The sequence below is a fragment of the Poecilia reticulata genome, chromosome 11, assembly GCF_904066995.2.
Source record: "Poecilia reticulata chromosome 11, P_reticulata-male-v2, whole genome shotgun sequence".
NCBI lineage: Eukaryota > Metazoa > Chordata > Actinopteri > Cyprinodontiformes > Poeciliidae > Poecilia > Poecilia reticulata.
This window is the reverse complement of record NC_088840.1, coordinates 4,971,917-4,990,629: the sequence shown is the minus strand read 5'-3', so window position 1 is coordinate 4,990,629 and position 18,713 is coordinate 4,971,917. Positions and strand designations below refer to the sequence as shown.

General features: G+C 41.8%; 2 protein-coding genes across 5 annotated transcripts in view; one reads left to right on the top strand and one right to left on the bottom strand.

Annotated features, from left to right (window-relative positions):
* Positions 1-8,028, bottom strand: part of ctdp1 (CTD (carboxy-terminal domain, RNA polymerase II, polypeptide A) phosphatase, subunit 1) — a 70,227-nt gene extending 62,199 nt beyond the window's left edge. Inside the window, exons 1-6 of one of the 3 annotated variants that reach the window (XM_008421379.3) lie at positions 7,275-8,028; positions 4,679-4,762; positions 3,463-3,556; positions 3,128-3,256; positions 2,891-3,041; positions 1,290-1,380 (exon numbers count right to left, since the gene is read on the bottom strand). In XM_008421379.3, the coding sequence (XP_008419601.1) occupies positions 1,290-1,380; positions 2,891-3,041; positions 3,128-3,256; positions 3,463-3,556; positions 4,679-4,762; positions 7,275-7,585 (860 nt within the window). In that variant the 5' untranslated portion in view covers positions 7,586-8,028. Of the gene's footprint in view, positions 1-1,289; positions 1,381-2,890; positions 3,042-3,127; positions 3,257-3,462; positions 3,557-4,678; positions 4,763-6,661; positions 6,848-7,274 lie in introns of those variants that run through there. The other 2 variants (XM_008421378.3, XM_081612985.1) reach the window with 2 other exon arrangements.
* Positions 8,029-9,149: 1,121 nt separating this feature from the next.
* adck5 (aarF domain containing kinase 5) lies at positions 9,150-18,672 on the top strand. Of its 2 annotated transcripts, XM_008421375.3 has the most exons (15): positions 9,150-9,399; positions 10,490-10,572; positions 10,659-10,808; positions 11,348-11,423; positions 13,222-13,422; positions 13,493-13,633; positions 13,715-13,828; positions 13,903-14,034; positions 14,117-14,200; positions 14,280-14,361; positions 14,772-14,850; positions 14,928-15,019; positions 15,094-15,346; positions 15,472-15,588; positions 17,841-18,672. In XM_008421375.3, exons 1-15 carry the CDS (start codon positions 9,376-9,378, stop codon positions 17,941-17,943), a joined length of 1,731 nt encoding a protein of 576 aa, XP_008419597.1. In that variant the 5' UTR covers positions 9,150-9,375; the 3' UTR covers positions 17,944-18,672. The 2 variants fall into 2 exon arrangements, with proteins under 2 accessions (XP_008419597.1, XP_008419598.1); XM_008421376.3 differs by lacking the exons at positions 10,490-10,572; positions 10,659-10,808 and having other exon boundaries at positions 9,151-9,399.
* The last annotated feature ends 41 nt before the right edge of the window (positions 18,673-18,713 follow it).

Genomic DNA, 18,713 nt, shown 5'->3' with positions numbered 1-18,713 from the left:
ACAAAGTAAACATCTGCTGCTGTTAAAATCAGATATTTATATACGCTTGTTTTCATGTCTGACATTAAATCGGACTGAAGTGTTCCCGTTTCAGCTCAGTCTGAATTTTTACTATTATTTCCGTTTGCTAAGCGACAGATTAATTATATTTTTTTAAATAACTTTTACTCCATTCAACCTACATTAAATATTTCTTAGAAACTAATAAACAACACTTCAGTTAATGACACACCTGTGGATGTATTTTAAGACCTCACTCAGGAAACAAAAGTGTACAGTTTTACAGACGTGTAGTCTAGAGGTGCACCGATTTCAGGTTGTTGTTTTTTTTGGTCCGATCACCAATCTTAAAAAAGTCTGACATGCCAACTCCGCTTTTGGCCAATAATGATTTGTTCTTGTCTGAGAAGTTTCTAAATATGGTGACAAAGTCCTCAAGTTGTCAAGCTTAACTGTAGTTAGCCACGCACATGAACACAGTAGTTGATTTTCAGGTCTACGTGGAAGTAGATCAAGTTGGTTTCATATTAAAGCATTGGCCGATTGCCCCAAAATTAAGGAAATCAGGGTGGATTTATTGGTGCACTGAGTGCAGTCTGATGATACCTAAATTGAAGCATTTGGCCACAACAACCAGCACAAGACTTTGAAAGCTCACTAGCCTGAGAACATTATTCCAAAGTGATTTTTGCGGCAGGAGAGACTGGTGCACTTCACGCATCATGAGGACAGAAAATGATGTGTAGATACTAAAGCAACATCTCAAGTCGTCAGCCAGGAAATCTTCCAAACGGACAATAACTTTGTGTGTAGCGTCAAATTAGTGATAAAGTGGCTTAAGGACAAGAACGTAAATGTTTTACAGCGGCCAAGACACAGAGGCCTGATCGCAGTCAGACAGGGAAATCTGTGGGTGGAGTTAGAGGAAAACAAACCTGACTCAGTTCTGTCAGGAGGAACGATCACAATTCCAGCAAACTACCGTGATGATGGATAACTAAAGACTTTGGCCCATGTCATACATTTTAAGACAGTTCTACCAAACAGGAAAGAAAAGTAGGGGTCTAAACTTAAAGAAAGGCATTTAGCAATCAAACCTAATGTTGGTAATACTCCTAAAACAAGAACATTTAGTCTGATTTCATGCCAGACAGAGGAAAAAACAAGGGAAATTGATTTCTATACAGTGGATGTAATTATCTCATTTAAACTGCATCTGTTTTTTAAGCAACAGCTCAGAAACATCATCATGTGTGCTCATGCATAAACAGACAGAGCGCATCTCTCACCTAAGATTCCCCGTCTTGGAGAACGGATCTATGCATTCGTCTCTAGAAAGGATTCTGTGGGAGAAAAGTTTCTTTTCAGGATCCAAGAAGCCTAGAGAGGAAGAAGAAGAGATGTTTGATTTCTGTTCCGTCTGAATTATATTATCCATCTGTAGATTCTCGCAGAGTAGATTGATTTCAACAAAAACTTCATTTTGAATGCAATCTAATGTTTGCTGGGTTCCTGAAACGAAATATGCTGCGCGTTATGAAAAATAAAATAAAAACTCCACAACTGCTGCTGATAATAACTGCTTTGAAACAAGCTGAACTCTCTGCAATGAGGTCAGCAGCAGAATCCAATTTAACCTGCATTAAACATTCATTGTGGAGGCAGAAACAAGCAATGGTCCGGGGCTGCTCTTATTATTTATACCACAACAAAAGTCAGCAGCATGAATACCAAAAGGATGCTGCATAAAAGCTCCGTCTAAAACCTGATATACAGCAGCAAAAAGTTTATACTAAGAAAAGCATTCAAAGAAAAACTATAGAAAAAAAATCTGCTGGAAATCAGTTGTAGAAACTTTGTCCTCCCCAGAAAAAACAAAGCTGAGCAGGATTCGAGTGTGAGCAGACACCGCCCCCTGGTGGACGCTGGCAGGAAGTGCAAGCTGACGACTGTCGAATCTTGAAACTTGCACAGGATTTTTTTTCCCCTTCAACTGTTTTTTTTTTTACATGAACATCTAAAAAAAATATGTAGTGCGCATTTGTATTAAACCACCTTTATTCTGAGACCCCTAAATAAAATCCAGTGCAAGTCACCTCAAAAATGTAGCGACTCTATTCGTCTATACTGTATAGTTTGTTTGTTTTGCAATTTTCTGACTTACTCGTGATTCGCTGTTATTTATCCAGGCAAGGGAGAATTTGCAAGAAATACTCTGAATGAAAAATACCAGTCTGTGATTGGCTGGTGGTGTTGTACATTTATATCAACTTCATAAAGTTGTAAGTGCAGACACAGATCAAAACGCGTGCCAGTACGTGCATTGAGCGAGTGTGGGCGAGATGGAAACTCACTCAACTCGTTCTTTGTCCACACAGACATATGCGCTTACATCATATGTGCATTGAACACAAACCTCTAACTCAGACTTTATTGTTGCGCATTTATGTGTTGGTGTTAAGTGTGCGCGAGCCGAGAAAGCGGTGAGGCTTTTAAACTTGACGTGCACGTTATCCAAACAAAGACAGCCTTCTTAGACTTATAATACAAATGCAGGTAGAGGTGAACCTCCTCTGCAAGATCACTGTAGTAATAAACCATTTTCAGTTCATTGCATCGAGTAAAGACATAGCTTAAACCGTCTTTACTATCACTGTTACCGGTGTATAAAAAAAATATTTAAAGTAAATAAACAAACGATGTTGAGTTTGGCAGAGGGGCAAGTTAAGCCTGGCAGCCCGCCAGGTTTATGATACACTGGGGGGAAACCCTGTACACTGAATTCTGCAACGTGATAAAACATGGAAGAGTTCCCAGAGTGTGGAAACTATTGCAGGGTACAGCAGATTCTCCAGTGTTAGCTGTGAGGAAACAGTAATGAGCCCATTACCAGCGATGGTGTGTGCATATAAACGGCTCCCGAATGTGAAGACGTGCAGCTCGTAGAGTTTGGCGATTTTCTCCAGGAATTCCTTGCAGTGCGGCCGTAACCGCGTGTGGAGCATGGGCTCCCCCCGACCCAGCTGGAAGTGGAAGATCCCCTGAAGGAAACACATTTTTTTTTTTTTTTAAATGGTCGCTAGTAGATTTAGCAGTGAAACAGTGGGGCGGTAGGTGGGAGCGGTACCTTGTTGGACATGCGCTGGCAGTGCTGCTCAGTGGTGTGGATCAGCGTCTGGTCCAGGTCCACCATGAGGACCAGCTTTTTGTTCCGGTGCAGTCTCTGCTGGTCTTCTCGAGCCAGCTGTTTGGCTTGCTGTTGTGGGAAGAGAAACAACAAACTCTCACTGTAGTTTCCTTCACATATTTCTTCTGGATTATTCAGTTAACTTTTTCATCCGGTGCAACTAGAACCTTGGAGTTTCTCAAACAATCCGCTTGTGGCAGAGAGCACACAGAAAAACAATGAAACTTTACAGTAGAGCGGTTGTTCATTGAAGGTATCACCGTCATATGACTCACCTCCGAGCTGACCATTAGTTCAGGGACACTGTGGACCATGGAGACTGTTGCTGTGGAGATGGGACTTTGCTGGTTCCCATTAGTCCCCTGCAGCCTGAAAGGGAAATAAAAGGAGTAGGAGTTCTGCGTTTCTGCATTTCTAATGTCCTTGAACATACTGTGACTGGATGAATACATCATCAACAGTTGCTACTCCAAGAACTCGTCTCCTGCAGCGATTCACTTGGGACTGTTTGTAGCTACTTGTTACTTTATTTTTTTGTCCTACAAGAACACAAAACATCTAAAACAAACCTCAAAGTTGATTGTCACGCAGCTGAGTGACAATCAACTTTGCTCAACTCATGAGCAAACGTGAGCCACTAAAAAATTCAACCTGGTCGCCAAGGAAAGACTATTTTTGCACTAATACTGCAAATATTTTTCACAGATTAATACTTTTAGTGTCAAATTAATAGATATCACAGAAATCATATTTACTGACAAGTTATTGATTTTTCAAGATTTACTGAAAAGTTATTGATTTTTCAAGATGGCCACCACGTTTGTCATGGTTTTGAGCAAAAATCGCTAACTGTGAATGTGTTTGGTGTCAAATCAAGGCCTACATATTTTTTGAGCCATAAAACCCACATATATTTTTTTGATCTTGCGTTTCCTTTTACTGACGACATTTTTCAAAATGGCCACCACAGATATAATGAAGAACATCTGCTCACACTAACATAGCCAGCAGTTATTGCCAGAGGTGGAACAGCTAGCCAAAAGGTTAGTTCCATTAACTACTAATCTGCTAAAGAAGATCTTAGCCCTGCTAACACTAAACCGTGACACACAAAGAAATTAGTAGATATTTTAAGGTACACAAAACAAATGATTGAAAGCTAGTGATAAACCACAAAAAAAAAAAAACAAGCAGAAGCTAATGCTGAACTGGTACACATGTAATAATCAGCGGAAGCTAATGCTAAACCACTAAGCACATAGAAAAAATTTATGACCTGATGACGAGTATAAGTTTTTAAATTTTACAGTAATATCCTGCAATATAGGTTATTTCAGGATAACTAACTTTACTGTGATGTCTGATGCCACTTCATGGCATTATGTGACACAATCCACTGCAGCCTAGGGAGCTAGCTGAGTGTCATCTGAACTGCTACACTGCTGTAGAATCAGCAACCAGTTTCTCCTTAAATGAAGAAAGGAACCTTACTGAGTCAGATCCTGGCCGCATTCGGCACACAGACCCTTCATCACTATTGGATGGCTGCATTCTTCGATTCTGACGATGACACCCCTAGACAAAGGAAAAAAACTAATGTGTGAAATTTGTTAAATCTAGATTAAAACAGTTACATTTTTGTTGCATAAACAATGGAAAGCTCTGTATTTCCTTTTGTCTGCATGCTGACGATCACCGGCTTTATTTGATTAAACCAATCCTCAACTGTTACGACACAGATTGCTCAAAATATTTGGAAAGGGCGTACTTTCCAAATACACCTATTTTTTCTTCTTCTTTTTTTTTTTTTTGCAATTTGACTTTATCATCTTTGTTTCAAAAATGGACGTCTTTCTGTTTCACTTGAGTTTGTCTGTGAACAACTGACTAACAGGAGCCTCAAAGTGAGCTTTGCTGCAAAGTGTAAAATAAAGAAAGAAGAATCTCATCCACAATAAACTGACTGCAACACAAAGTAATGGAAAAGGTGCAAAGTCCAGACCTCAATCTGACTCAAACTCTGTGCCAGTGGTTCAACAGAGCTTTGCAATAGCAAAGGTCTGCGAACCTCGTTGAACCCAAATGATCTCGTAAAGATGAATGAGGCCAAATTCCTCCACAACAATGGAAGAGACTGATAAAGAGGAACCCTGCTGCTGAAGGTGGCGCTCCACCGTGGGTGTACTTACTTTATCCACACCACCAAAGTTTTCACTTCATCTTTAATAACAACCATGTCAAATCTGCTGTGCTTTCGTACGGTTCCCGTTTGTTGTAAAGAAGCGTGAATTCTATAATATTATGTACACAAAGTACAATTAATTTTTCACAATGCATTAAATTAATAAATCATTTTAGTTTTTAAGCAATAGGCTATTTTTACATAATGTGGACTTCTAAAATACAGATTATTAAGTTACAATATCTTCCAAAAGTGTATTTAGTAAAGTTTTTTGATGCAAAAAACTTAGATCTCACATATTTTAATTAAATACATTGCTAAATTTTATTAGTTTAGCTTCTCAGAAGGTTTGAATGTTACATAAGGCCTTATAAGCTTTGCTTCCATTACAAATGTGCATAAGACTTTGTCAATATTCCTCTAATGTCCCAACAGAATGCAGTTTTGCAATATCTGTGTTTTCATTAAATAGGAAATGCAATTAAAATCGCAGGTGAATAAGTCTGTTCACGTGGTAAGTCATTAAAAGACATCATCCTCCTACCACTTCCTGTCGTCGACATTGTCTTTTCCACCAGTAGTAAAATCCGGTTGTTTATCCCTTGTGTGAACTGCAATGGAAGTGTTTCCATTGCAGTTTTACAGTGGAGTTACTGTCCTTCAGCTCAGACTGAGCTATCAGACGTTATAAATACTAGAAACTTTTGGTCCAAAATATTAAAAACTGTTCAAGAAAGCTGAAAATGAAGAGGGATTTCACTGCTCCAACTTCACTTTTAATGGATAAGTTGATTCATGAGACTATCATACAGCAACAGACTTCAGTCAGAGGCTTCCTCAGATTAGTTGGAAGACTGACTGCTACTGCACATCCTTCCTGCCCAGATAATCATCATCCTCAGCCACTCTTTGATGATAAATGATATGAGTTATAACATCATGTAATTTACCTTTGGAATACTTAAAAGTATTTTTTTTTATTATTTCATTGAGTAATATCACTAAAATATTATTGAAGTTTTCAAATGGCTTGGAGAATTGAAGAAATTTCGCAAGGTATAGAGGGGGGAAGCAAATCAAAATGTCAGATACTGACATGTGTAGTAAACAGTTTGTAAATTATTTATTATTATTTACCTTATTTACTTTACACAACCTTAAATTTTAACATGGGTGTGTATACTTTCAATAAAGTAAAACTTTGAGGGGGTGCACTTCTTGGTCCTCCTCATGCAAAGGAGTGAAAAGCATTACTAACGCTATTTATTTCCAAACTATTTTTTTCCCCATACCTCAATACTGGAACCTCATCCCGTAATAATTTTCCAGAGGTATTTTAGGCAGACGGTGTTAAATTCTGGATCATTTTGTAACATGAAAAACGGCGGGAAACGTCCGGTCTGAGCCCAGTCGGTTAGGCTTAAGCTTGCCTTCCACCTGTCAACCTCCTCAGCTCCTACACGCTCCCTGGTTGTCAGGTCAAGCCATAACAACGCGAGACAGCGCTACATCTGGTTTGCTTTTCAAAATAAAAGCGAACATTTAGATTCCAGTAGAATTCATTTATATCAACAAGTGTCAACGTAGTCGTTTGCTTACTTGTGTATATTCTATTTAAACTGTATCATCTCTAATATAATGGTTAAAATGTATACTAAGGCTGTGTGACATTTTACTCAAATACACTGCTTTTACTTTGAAAGTTCGAGTTAAAAGGCTCTTCATTTGTGCCACCTTGACAGTAGAAGATGGGCTAAAATCACGTTAGCATTGTTAGCTTGTAAGCTAACAGCCGTGTAAGTGCACAGGGTGTTGTCGGGAGATGCAGCTGACATACTGCCTGTAGCCTTTCCGTGCAGGTCAACTAACATGAGCTAAAATTAGCAGGTAGAGTCAGTAACTCACCCGGGAGGAATTATTTGTCCTGGCTGACAGCAGAGCTCCTTCACCACTCCAGCACGGTCCGATTTCACCTTTTTCTCTGGCAGCCTAGCAGCAGCCTCCGTCTCCTTATCCTGAGCTATGAGAGCGCATAAGGCAAGAACCGAGTCCACGTTCACGAGAGACCCTGGTTTGACCTTCCACTCCAGGAGCCGGAGCGGAAGAGCTCCGCTTGGCCAGCGCATGTCAGCCACCTGCACCGTGGGGCCCTCCGCTGCGGCGGCTGCTGCACCACCACCGCCACCGCCGCTAGGATCTGCTGGAGGATCCTCCATCTGTCCCACTCTGCTCCAAAAACACCTCTTGTTTTCACCAGCGCTCCGCCTACAACGTATCTAAACTCCCCACAGAGCCAAGTGGCTCATTAAAACATGCAGACTGCCTCTCTGGAAGACAGCTAAAAACAAATGTGCAGGCGGTTATAAACCCCCAGAAGTGTACACGGTGAAGCTCCGTTCGCTCTTCCCGCTCGTAAACAGGAAAGCGCAACGCTGCAGCGACACGGGTCGCAGAGCTTCCGGTGGACAGGCGGCATAAACAAGATACTACACTTCAAAATAAAAGCTCATATGAATGTATGTAATATTGGTTTCGTTTAAACTATTTTTCATAAACCACTCCTTTGATCAGTATGTAACTCAATACTTTTATTGACAAAGAAATCATAAATTAATAAATGTAAACAAACACTTTTACCGTTTGTTTGTTTTTTTTACTTGGCAAGCTACATATATTTGCGATTTTTTTAATTCTCTAATTTCCACCACCATGGGGTCTGTTGCTCAAAAGTTTTGAGTCAAAATTACTGTCATAGGCTTAGTTCAAAACAATGTGCAAATTACCTGTCATGATGAGGTTGGAGCGGAATTCTGATATACTGCAGTTATTATTATTGAAGGTAATGATAACCTTCAGTAAATCTGATTTATGCGAAGAAGAGGTGGGATGCGAAGAAAAGGAGACGGAGGCGTAAACCTTAAGTAATCGCAGTGTCGGGACAAGGGCACATGCTCTCACGCACCTCCGTTTAATGACGTTTTATTGTGAAATCTCCAAACAAAGAGTAAGCTTTCAAGATAGGTCCCTGTCTGAATGGCTGTATCTGGGAATCGCGTCACATCCTAGCTGTGCGCGTTCTGGTTTCAAAACAACAGTGGGGTTTCTCAATTACTGTGGCGCTCATTACTAAAGGCACAATGGAAATTAGTTTATATACATAGTGAAAACAAATATTACCTGAAGGTACTTTAGGAGGAAAACTTTTACAATTTGTTTCCAGGTGTACAGAAATAGGATAGAATGGAAGAGAATTAGAAAGAGCCTTTATTCTCTCGCAAAAGGGAAATTCGGATGTAAGAGCAGAAAAAGATCATATAAAATATAATTAGGTATTAGCTACTTTAATCCATACTGTTTGATTTAACTGCTTGACTTTCAAGTTTGACGGAACTACCTTTTTTCCTTCATAAAACGTACTTTATTTCGATTATTATTTTATTTTCAAACATGCAAAAGTACATTCAAATACATATAATAAAGGATCTGTTACAATAACAAAAAAGTAAAAATAAAAGTAAACAATACAGCAAAGAGATCCGCTTATGAGATCAAGCTAAGTTTCTTAACAAGAGCTACTGTTTTTACAAGTTTCTGATTATTTCAATTAAGTTTTTCCAACAAAGGCAACTTGTCTTTACGTCGGTTTCTTCACAGTTGTTACGTGAGTTAACGGAACTACCTACTTGGAATCCAGGAGCGCTTGGACGGGATAATCTAGCGCGAGCGTCTTCGGAGAACGGAAATGCGTCAGCAACACCTAGAATTGTAACCATAGATTGTAACTGCGTGAGTCTCACAGGAGAGAAGCTTGACGCTTCTTGACCTCTCTCGAGTAGTTCTCTGGAGTAAACGGAGACGGAAGTAGACAGGCGAACTTCATCTTGGACTCACGCAGAGGCTACTCTTTGAGTGACCAGTATGCTAGTAGCCAAATGAGGTGCTGCGGCTGGCTGGAGGGCAAACCTGTGGCTGCTACTCGTCTACGCGGCAATCACTGTGGAGAACCATGACAGGGGAAACATCGCGAGTGGTAAATAAAGCATATTTTTAGTACATTCGCACAGTCTTACAGGGTTATTTCTTGAGATCAGCTAGTTGACTAATAGCTAATCGTTACTCACTGTCACGTTTTTCTCTTATGACAGCTTTTTCATTCAAATCACTGGAGAATATTAATGCGGCAAAGCTGTTCATATGCAAAAATTCGAGTGTTTTTCTAGTTTTCCCGTCAGTTTGGCTGAAGCAGCAGAAGGGTTTGATAGTTAACTCCTGGCTTGTCCTCTGCGTGTTGGTCGCGATCCTCCTCCAGAATCGCCCTCCTTGCGGTCTAAAGTTGGAGAAGGAATCCTGTTGCATTAATGTCCGAGCTCAGGTCATTGACATCCCCGTTATCTGGGTATCAATTTGTCAGCGGTAGAGACATTTTGTCCCTCACATGCAGACAGCGAACAAAAACAACAGTTCTGGCCTTGGTAGGAGTCTCCCCCCTTGCATCCATGCAAACACACACGGCCGGTGTAGGAGGCTGGGTCTGTTCAGATAGATCCTTCTCAGGGTCCATAGTTCACTTTCAGTTGCCAGCCATCAATCCCACACACACACACACACACACACACACACACACACACACACACACACACACACACACACACACACACACACACACACACACACACACACACAACCAGATAAAATGCATGTTATACAGACCTTTTTTTTCCCCCCTTTAGTTGTAGGGTAGGGTTGGTAATATGGCTTAAAAATAAAATATCCGACAGATCCATCCGACATCTATTTTTTTCCTCTTTTCTAAAAAAAAAAAAAAAAATTACAAATGACAGCAATTTTTTTTCTAAAAGTGCCTTTTATGTCAGTCATCTCTTCTGTGAGTTGTACAACAGTCAGGGTAGAGAGTGTTCTTTAATTCCGAGAACGTGGTGTATAGTATTAGCAGAATAAAGACCAGATGTGTCCAAATGTGTGAGGGAGGGGGGGAGGAGGGGGGGGGATCCACATTTTCCAAAAATTTAATCTTCAAAACCAAAAATTCAATCTATTGATCACAACGATTTATCAACCAACCCTAGTTATATGATGGAAATTCGTTGTTTTTATTGTAGCTTAGGTTATGCAATCATCATCTGGCTCTCCTGCGAAGACATCCGCATAACGCCCGAACAACCAGATCCCTCAGTGTCGTCAGGTATTGCCTCAGGTCCTACTTATGCAATCTGGACGGCTGTCCATGATGGATGTCCTTCTCCTTGATGAAGTATGTTCTGTTTCCAGGCCAGGGAAGCGAAGGGGGCTGATTTGGAAGACCCTTCTCGGTCTCTCTGTGGGGTTTCCCCTGGCAGTAGGTGTGAAGTACGCCACTGCAGAGCCGAGGCAGAGGAGGAGGATGAGGATTGTGGTTGAGGGATTTGGTCGTTTCTGCAGGTTTGTTGCGTACTTGCGTGCATGCAGGGTTCCTACTCAGTCTTAAAAAGTATGGAATACGCTTTGTTATTATTTTTCCAGGTCTGAATTAGTACAGAAAAACCTCCACATTTCTTAACTTTAGTTTGTGTATCAAGTTTCAGCAACAAGGCAGTTTAAAGTGCTTCACAACACAAACACATAATTATGAAACAAGCAATAAGCATTACATATTGTAAATCTGTGTCATCAAAATTATCAAGTGAATATACATCGAATATGATAATCTACTAATCAAAGGCAACTCTAACCAGGTAGGTTTTTAGCTTTGATTTAAAGGAATAAAGCATCTTTGATCAGATCATTTTCTTCTGCTTAACATAGTATTCAGCAGGCCCAATTAGAACCAGCAGCAATTAGGGTGTGATAGTAGACTTTTAGGAAAATAAAATGACATTTGTGACCCAGTGAGTCAGCCCAGAAACAGTTATCTCTTTTTTGTTTTGTTTTAATATTTCCACATCCAAATTACAAGCTACATCTCATGTGTGTGCCTCCAGGTCTCTCTCTGTAGGGATCTTCATCTCTATGGATTACTGGTGGACCACCAACGTGGCTCTGCGTGGGATGGACGAGGTAAGATCCATGTGGAGACTATTGCTATTCAAATCTTCGGATTGTGGGATCTTGAGATCCTCATTCGAAATCATGCAATATAATAACTGATGATAGTAAAGCATATTTATTTTATCAAGCCCATAGAACCCTTAAGATATTCTCACTACATTCATTCACCAATTCATGCACACAAACTCCTACGACCAACACAATCATCCCTGCAAATTATGCTACAAGCGTTTGAAAAGTAAAAAAAAATAATAATAATAACTGTTATTAGATATACTGTATCAGCTATTGATGTTATTTTTACTATCAGTATAACAGTTTAATTGAAACGGCAGCATTAGCAACAGTTCGTAACTTGAGGCTTTCACACCGTTACTTTGTGGTAGTGATGGCCAGATAAGGCTTTTCAAACGTTCTCAAGTGTTTGTATTTGGTGACATCTAGTGGCCAAAAATGCGAAGCGCAGCTCCATTCTACAACCTGCCCCTCTGTTGAGCAGGCAGGTTCAGCTTCGGCTTCACTACCCTGTGATAGTTCTGATATCTACGGAAGCGTATTGCTGTCACGGAGGGAAATACATTTTCGAGCACTATCACGTTGTGACGTGATAATTATATTGAACATACTGTATATAGATATTTAGCATCTTATATTTATTGTGCAATTAAGTATTTGATTATTTTTTTTCTATCATTTTAGTAGGATATAAAAAAAGACATAAGACTAGGGTTGACACCTTTCAAAAATCAAAATAAGGGACGCCCACCACGGCGTGTCACCCTACTTTCATGGGGTGGGATGGCCGCTGCAGTGATAGACAATATTTATGGCAGTGTTATTTGTTTTTAAAAAGTGATCCAGAGGGGGTGCTGTGATGGCGCAGGCGCAAAGCACAACCCACTTATTGAGGCCTTAGTCATTGTGGCGGTGGTCGCAGGCCGCATGTCTTCCCCCTCTCTCATTACCCACTTTCCTGTCAAACTACTTCCAAATAAAGGCAACTATAGCCAAACTAACAAAACCTTTAAAAAAAAGTGATCCAGAGAGCAGTCAGTCATACATAGAGTACTCCAAAATTGTACTCCAGTCAGAGTAGCACACCTTAAACATGTTTAATTAAGCAAGTGTAAAATGTATTTGGTAAACTGCTCAAGTACTGATTAACTGATCATAACACCTAATTTAATAATCACAATGTGTCCTCAGGCAGGGCTCCAAAAGTATAAAAGTTATGTGAAAATTCTGGTATTGTAAAGAGTATTACTAAAATATTTATACAAGTGAGGAGTTAGGTTTGGAGGCTGGTTCTAAACCAAATTTACCACAAGGGCCAGGATAGTCAGTGTTTTTCCATGGCGGCACTTAAAAAAGAATGAAAAATGTTCTATACCATATCTGTCTGAGGAGATGATTGAGGGATGAAGAGATGCTGATGTCTGGTTCTTTAGGTTCTATCCTGGTCTTCAGAGTTCCTCTCCTGATCCATTCTGTCTGGCATCATGCAGCACACCGCGCCCGGATGAACACATTTGTTTTAATTGCCTGTATTCATCTTCACTAACATGTTCAGCCTGGGATTTGAGTCTTCAATCTCACGTCCGTAGATTTACGAGAGGTTTTGGTTCTAAGGACGGTGGAGAATCGGGTTGAGGATGTTTTAAAAAGACGCGGCCGATAGCAGCTCACCGCAGCTATGTAGAGCCCTTCTCTAGGCAACTGCAAGACCATGCGGTTGTAATATGATAATGTGAAAAGGTTCAAGAGGCACAAACAATCATGTACAACTTCCATCCTGCCCCCCTGCCAGAGCAGCCCATCCTACTTGTCCGAGATGTCAGCCTGCCACCAGAGGGCAGCAGACTACATGGTGGAAGGAGCCGTAAGGAATGGAGGGTTGTACATCAAGCTGGGGCAAGGACTTTGTGCCTTCAACCACCTGCTGCCCCCCGAATACATCCGCACGCTGCAGGTCTTGGAGGACCAAGCCTTAAACCGGAGGTACAAGGAGGTGAGTTCTGGAGCACAAACAGGACACCAAGTTCTGCATTAGAGGGGTTTAAAATGTATGTCTGGAACAGGTGGACGCTCTCTTCCTGGAGGACTTCAACAAAACCCCCGAGCAGCTTTTCAAGACCTTTGACTACGAGCCCATCGCAGCGGCCAGCTTGGCTCAAGTTCACAAGGCGGAGCTCTATGACGGGACTCCTGTGGCAGTGAAGGTGAGCTGCACGAACACTGTGGGTCATCTGTCTGTAAGCTTTCTGACCTGACATCTTGCACCCCACATTACCTTCCTGTAGGTGCAGTACATTGACCTCAGGGACAGGTTCGACGGGGATATCAGAACTTTGGAGATCCTGCTGGATATAATCAAATTCATGCACCCCAGCTTTGGATTCCGATGGGTCCTTAAGGTGTGGAGATGGTTGAATTTCTTTGAGATCTGCTGCTTCTGTCTGCTGACCAGTTCTCACTTTGGTTTTTGCAGGACTTGAAGGCAACTCTGGCTCAGGAGCTGGACTTTGAGAACGAAGCTAGAAACTCAGAGAGGTGCGCTGAGGAGCTGAAGCATTTTCACTTTGTAGTTGTTCCCAAAGTCTTCTGGGAGCAAACCAGTAAAGTAAGCTTTTTAATCAAACACAAAGAAAATAAAATCCACCTTCATCATCGGTTTCATTTAATAAATATTTTTTCCGGAATAGAGGGTGTTGACGGCTGAGTTCTGCAGTGGATGCAAAATCAACAATGTGAAAGAAATCAAGCAGCAAGGAATAAGTCTGAAAGATGTGAGCTGATCTCTCGATACTGATTGTTGGAGTTTTTGATGTCAATCATAACTGACACATTGATGTGTTTGTGTTCCAGACTGCCGACAAACTGATCCGAATATTTGCAGAGCAGATATTCTACACTGGCTTTATCCACGCCGACCCTCATCCTGGAAATGGTTGGCACATCCCGATTGTTGCTGATTGAACCGTTCATCACTTCTGACATAATGAAACCCACAACTGGGATTGTGGTACAGACAACATGTGTCTAGACATAAATATCCAGAACAAACCCCTTCTTGGAACGATTTAATTTCAGATATGTTTTGGAAAAAGGTTTCCAGCAGACTGGAAAGGTTTGGATTGGAGTTATTGTGTAGGTAGGAGCCCTGGAACAAGTTGTGTCATCATTACTCTTCTTAGAGTCAGCTTGTTTGCATATTTTACAGGCTCAAATTCAAAAAAACTTGTATCCATAAATTCAAAACCGAGCTTTGAAAAAAAAGATTTTTTTCTTTGATGTCAAAAAAAAAAAAAAAGAAGCTAACTCAGGTAGTTGTCTGAGCGTTTGTTTTCTCTCTGGCAGTTCTGGTGAGGCAAGGTCCAGATAAGAAGGCCGAGCTGGTGCTGTTGGACCACGGCTTGTACGAGTTCCTCAGCGAAACGTAAGGCCTGAATACTTCTGTTTCACTGATGGTTTTGATAAAGCACACATGGCTCTAACTGTGACCTCTGACCTCAGAGACAGAGAGGCTCTGTGTAAACTGTGGCGGGCTATTGTCCTGAGAGACGAGGAGGGGATGAAGATGTATTCCGATGCCCTGGGGGTCAAAGGTAACTAAAGATAAGGTTTTCACTTCTTATGGTGCTTAAACCTAAGCTAGAGAATAATGTGAGAGTGTTTGCAGAGTACTTCCTGTTCTGCGAGATGCTGCTGCAGCGCCCCATCAACATGCGGACGCTGGCCCTATCCAACATCCTGAGCCGGGAGGAGACGGCCTACATGCGACAAATGGCCGTCAACCACTTCGAGAGCATCATGCAGGTGCTGAAGTCCATGCCCCGGCCCATGTTGCTGGTGTTTCGGAACATCAACACGGTCCGGAGCATCAACATCACTCTGGGGGCCCCCGTGGACCGCTACTTTGTCATGGCCAAAAGGTAAGAGTTAGGCGGTTGTACAAGTTCTTCTTCTTGGAATGACACATTAGCTAAAAACACATGGCTTCATTTCAAGCTGACCTTTCAAAGATTCCCTTTGGGGCTTTTTTTCCTTCACTTCCAAGCGCGGTGCGAGGGTGGGGGAAGATTCAGGCGGAGAAGACAGGAATCCTGCCCAGGTTACGGATCACCAGCTGGTGCAGGACAACATGGGAGAGCCTCAAGTTTCAAGTGGCTTTAAGGTGAGCATCTTTTTATTCTCATCAAGAACAAGACTTGGGTGTCTCATCCTTTAAAATCATTTGTTGGGTGAACCCAAAATGAATACAAATAATTTAAAAACCAATGAATAACAGTCTGTTTTGTCAGTCTAAGTTCCAATCCCCACCTGTGGTTGCCAGCCATTTCTAAGAAAACAAATAGAAAGCAAGCCTGGTAATTAAACTGTTTGTGTTGTTCCCAACATTTACAGTGGGGACACCTCTGGTTTAGATCATAACATTCAGAATTGCCTAGTCAAAGTCCAGACCTAAATTCATTTAACCATGGTGAATCTTCAGCAACAGTTGAAAGCTGCTGTTCACATGTACACTCCATCCAACAGCGTGTCTGCACATCCTTATAAAGTCTTAAGCAGGGGTGAAAGTAAGGGGGTACGGCAGGGTACTGCGTACCCCTAAAAGATTTAGCGGGGGTACACACTACCTGCAAGAGAGGGGAGCGGCTGTCTGCTGTAAAAAATCAGTGGGTTCACTGTGCAGCCGCGAGTTCACCCACTAATCAGCCGTGACTGATTTGTTTTTCAAGAACAATCTAAAACACGACTTAATCAGTTATTGAATAACTTTTTTCCCATTTCATATTGTTCGTGCTATAGAGCAGGGCTCCAATATGTCAATCGCTGAGGGTTTTGAGTCAATCTCAGCATTAGGTGACAAACTGAACGGCGCCAGGGCGTTGAGACCAGAACGTCCTCCTCTGGGTCCTTATCAAAACGTTCGTAACTTTATTAAAGAACAACAAAAAAAAATCAACAAAACGTGTTCAAATTAATGACCCAACAACAATAATAATCTCAGTGATTATTGTTTCAACAAGGTGTTGCGCAATTCTGTGCGTTTCGGTTCCATTACCTGCAAACCTAATATCGTAATGGACTGAACATTTTTAACATAATCTCTGGTCGGCTTGTGGAGCACAGGAGGTTGCCATGGCAACGGGTGTGCTTAAATGGCAGAGAGAGACGGAGAGTAAAAATGTGCGAGTGGTTTAGAGTTGATCACCTGTTCAGGTTGTTTTTCCTTTGTCTTGGCTCATCACAGCCGCTGTAGTTTCTGAACATGCATATATTTGTTATTTGTTATTTGTTATATTTATTTGTTTGCTCCTCCGCCTCCCTGTGTTTTGTCCGAGGCTCTGCTTCCCAGTTCTAACCCCAGTGGTTTTTTACCCCCTGCACCGGCGCCGTCCGCTGGACCCGCCTCCAGGGTCCACCTCTGCCTACTGGATCATTTCAGTGGAGATTTCAGACTGTGGCAGGAAGCCGGAGTGCCCGGAGAGAAACCTGCAAACAGGAAACCTGTCAAATCTTTTTACCTTTTGTCCTCTGGTGTCTGATCAATTCTTCTCGTAAACGTAAATGAAACCGTTGTTGGACATGTCTTCCCTTCGCTGTCTGCAGTGAAGACATGCTCATTGTCTGCCTTCACGGTTCCTTCTCCCTTCATTAAATATCAGTAGACGTCTGTCAGCTTTGGATCCACGCAGATGACGGAGGACAGGTGGTACGTCTCCGTCCCACATTCTGCAGGGACATCGATGCTCTGAGTGGCTTTGGTTTGGTGCTTCCTGGTCAACCTGTGCAGAAAAAACACCAGGACCTTGTTATCGGTCAGGCAGTGTTTATTCTTCCAAGGTGACCCGCAGCCTGAACAACGGCGTTTGCACGCCAAATCCAGCCAGTATTCAAGCAGTATAGATATACTGGTTGAAAATAAACCCTGGTGGAAGAGCAATCATGGCGCCGCTGTTCAGGAGCCTGGGGGAAGTGGCTCCACAGTTAGAGCAGGAGTCGTTGTCGTACAACTCTCTTTTTGTGACCATCACGGGACCATCACGGGCAAGGTCAAAATCAATGTCAGTTGTCTGGACGAAGTTCGTTTTCGCCATTGACTCACTATTGTTGCTAACCCTTACGAGACTACGCACAGTCCTTGCAAAAAAAATAAGCTTTAAAGCTTGGCACTTCAGGGGTTAAGACCGTAGAGAGCTACAAGGAACATGAGGGGGAAAAGCTGCTGCCAAGAACCGCCATAGATCCCCGAAATGACAGTTTTTGCTGCTTAATAATGCCGCAAGGTCAACCAATCATCCCTTACTTTTATAGTATGTATTGCCCTAAATTTCATTCATGGTGGCATTAAAAGGGTCGTAAAAACTATTAAATTTTACTCGCCTGTCCAGACTTAAGCGTAAGCTGTTTGTCTTCCTTCAGGTCTGAGATGGTCATCATGAGACTGACCCGCACCTGCCTGAGGCTGCTGGAGTTCTTGGGTCTCGTTACTCTGGACGCCGAAGTCTATAGTTACCTGACGTAGTTGCTGACATCCAACAGCAGGAGGAGCCATTCCAAATACAAGTGAATACAGCTCACTGGGGGGACCCACCCTTTAGGGTCTCCTTAGCAACCAGGGCATAAATCACTGCTGGAGATGCTACCGATTTTACCTTTTTGGCCAAATCACGTTCAGTGTCGGGAGAATCTGAAGAAGCTCTGTGTACAGAAGAGTGAAGCACTGAGCCCAGTTCCAGTACAACTGAATACCACAGCCAATGACAATGATCTTGGTGCATTTTATTTTTTGTCCGTTTGTTTTTAAAGGAGCAGTAGCGTGACATTTTATAAAATCTGTAAGTTGCTGTCTGAAAAAGTCATTTACTTTTTGGCGTGCACCGTTTCTGGCTGATCTTTAAAATCAGTTGTGATTTTAGCTGATACTTTTTTTTCCCCCCGAAAAGTCACAAAGTTGATCGCAGTTGTGTGAGTATTGTTAATCGCACACGTCCAGACGCGACCTGAATGATTTTTATTTTCGGCCGATCACCGATCTCCCAAAATGAAGGAAATCTGGGCCGACTTACCGGATCGCCTCTGGTCATCTAGACAAACTCAATCTTTGCATTTTAAACTAATTATTCTGTGAGCTGAAGAAGTGTGAAACTCTACCGATTAGAGAGAACCAACAGATCTCTCAATGAAGGTTAAAGGAACAATCCACTAAATAGTTTGTTTTTTTTACATGACAATAAAGTGCTCTACCTCTCCATTGCATTGTCTTTGTGATCAATAATGAGAACGACTCAAAAC

What these genes read in the sequence shown, in the direction of transcription:
- adck5 (XM_008421375.3), top strand. Translation starts at nt 9,376, where the DNA reads ATGACAGGGGAAACATCGCGAGTG. An exon ending in GGATTTGGTCGTTTCTGCAG is followed by an intron (nt 10,809 to 11,347) that starts GTTTGTTGCGTA and finishes GTGTGCCTCCAG; the next exon opens with GTCTCTCTCTGTAGGGATCT. An exon ending in TACTTTGTCATGGCCAAAAG is followed by an intron (nt 15,347 to 15,471) that starts GTAAGAGTTAGG and finishes TTCACTTCCAAG; the next exon opens with CGCGGTGCGAGGGTGGGGGA.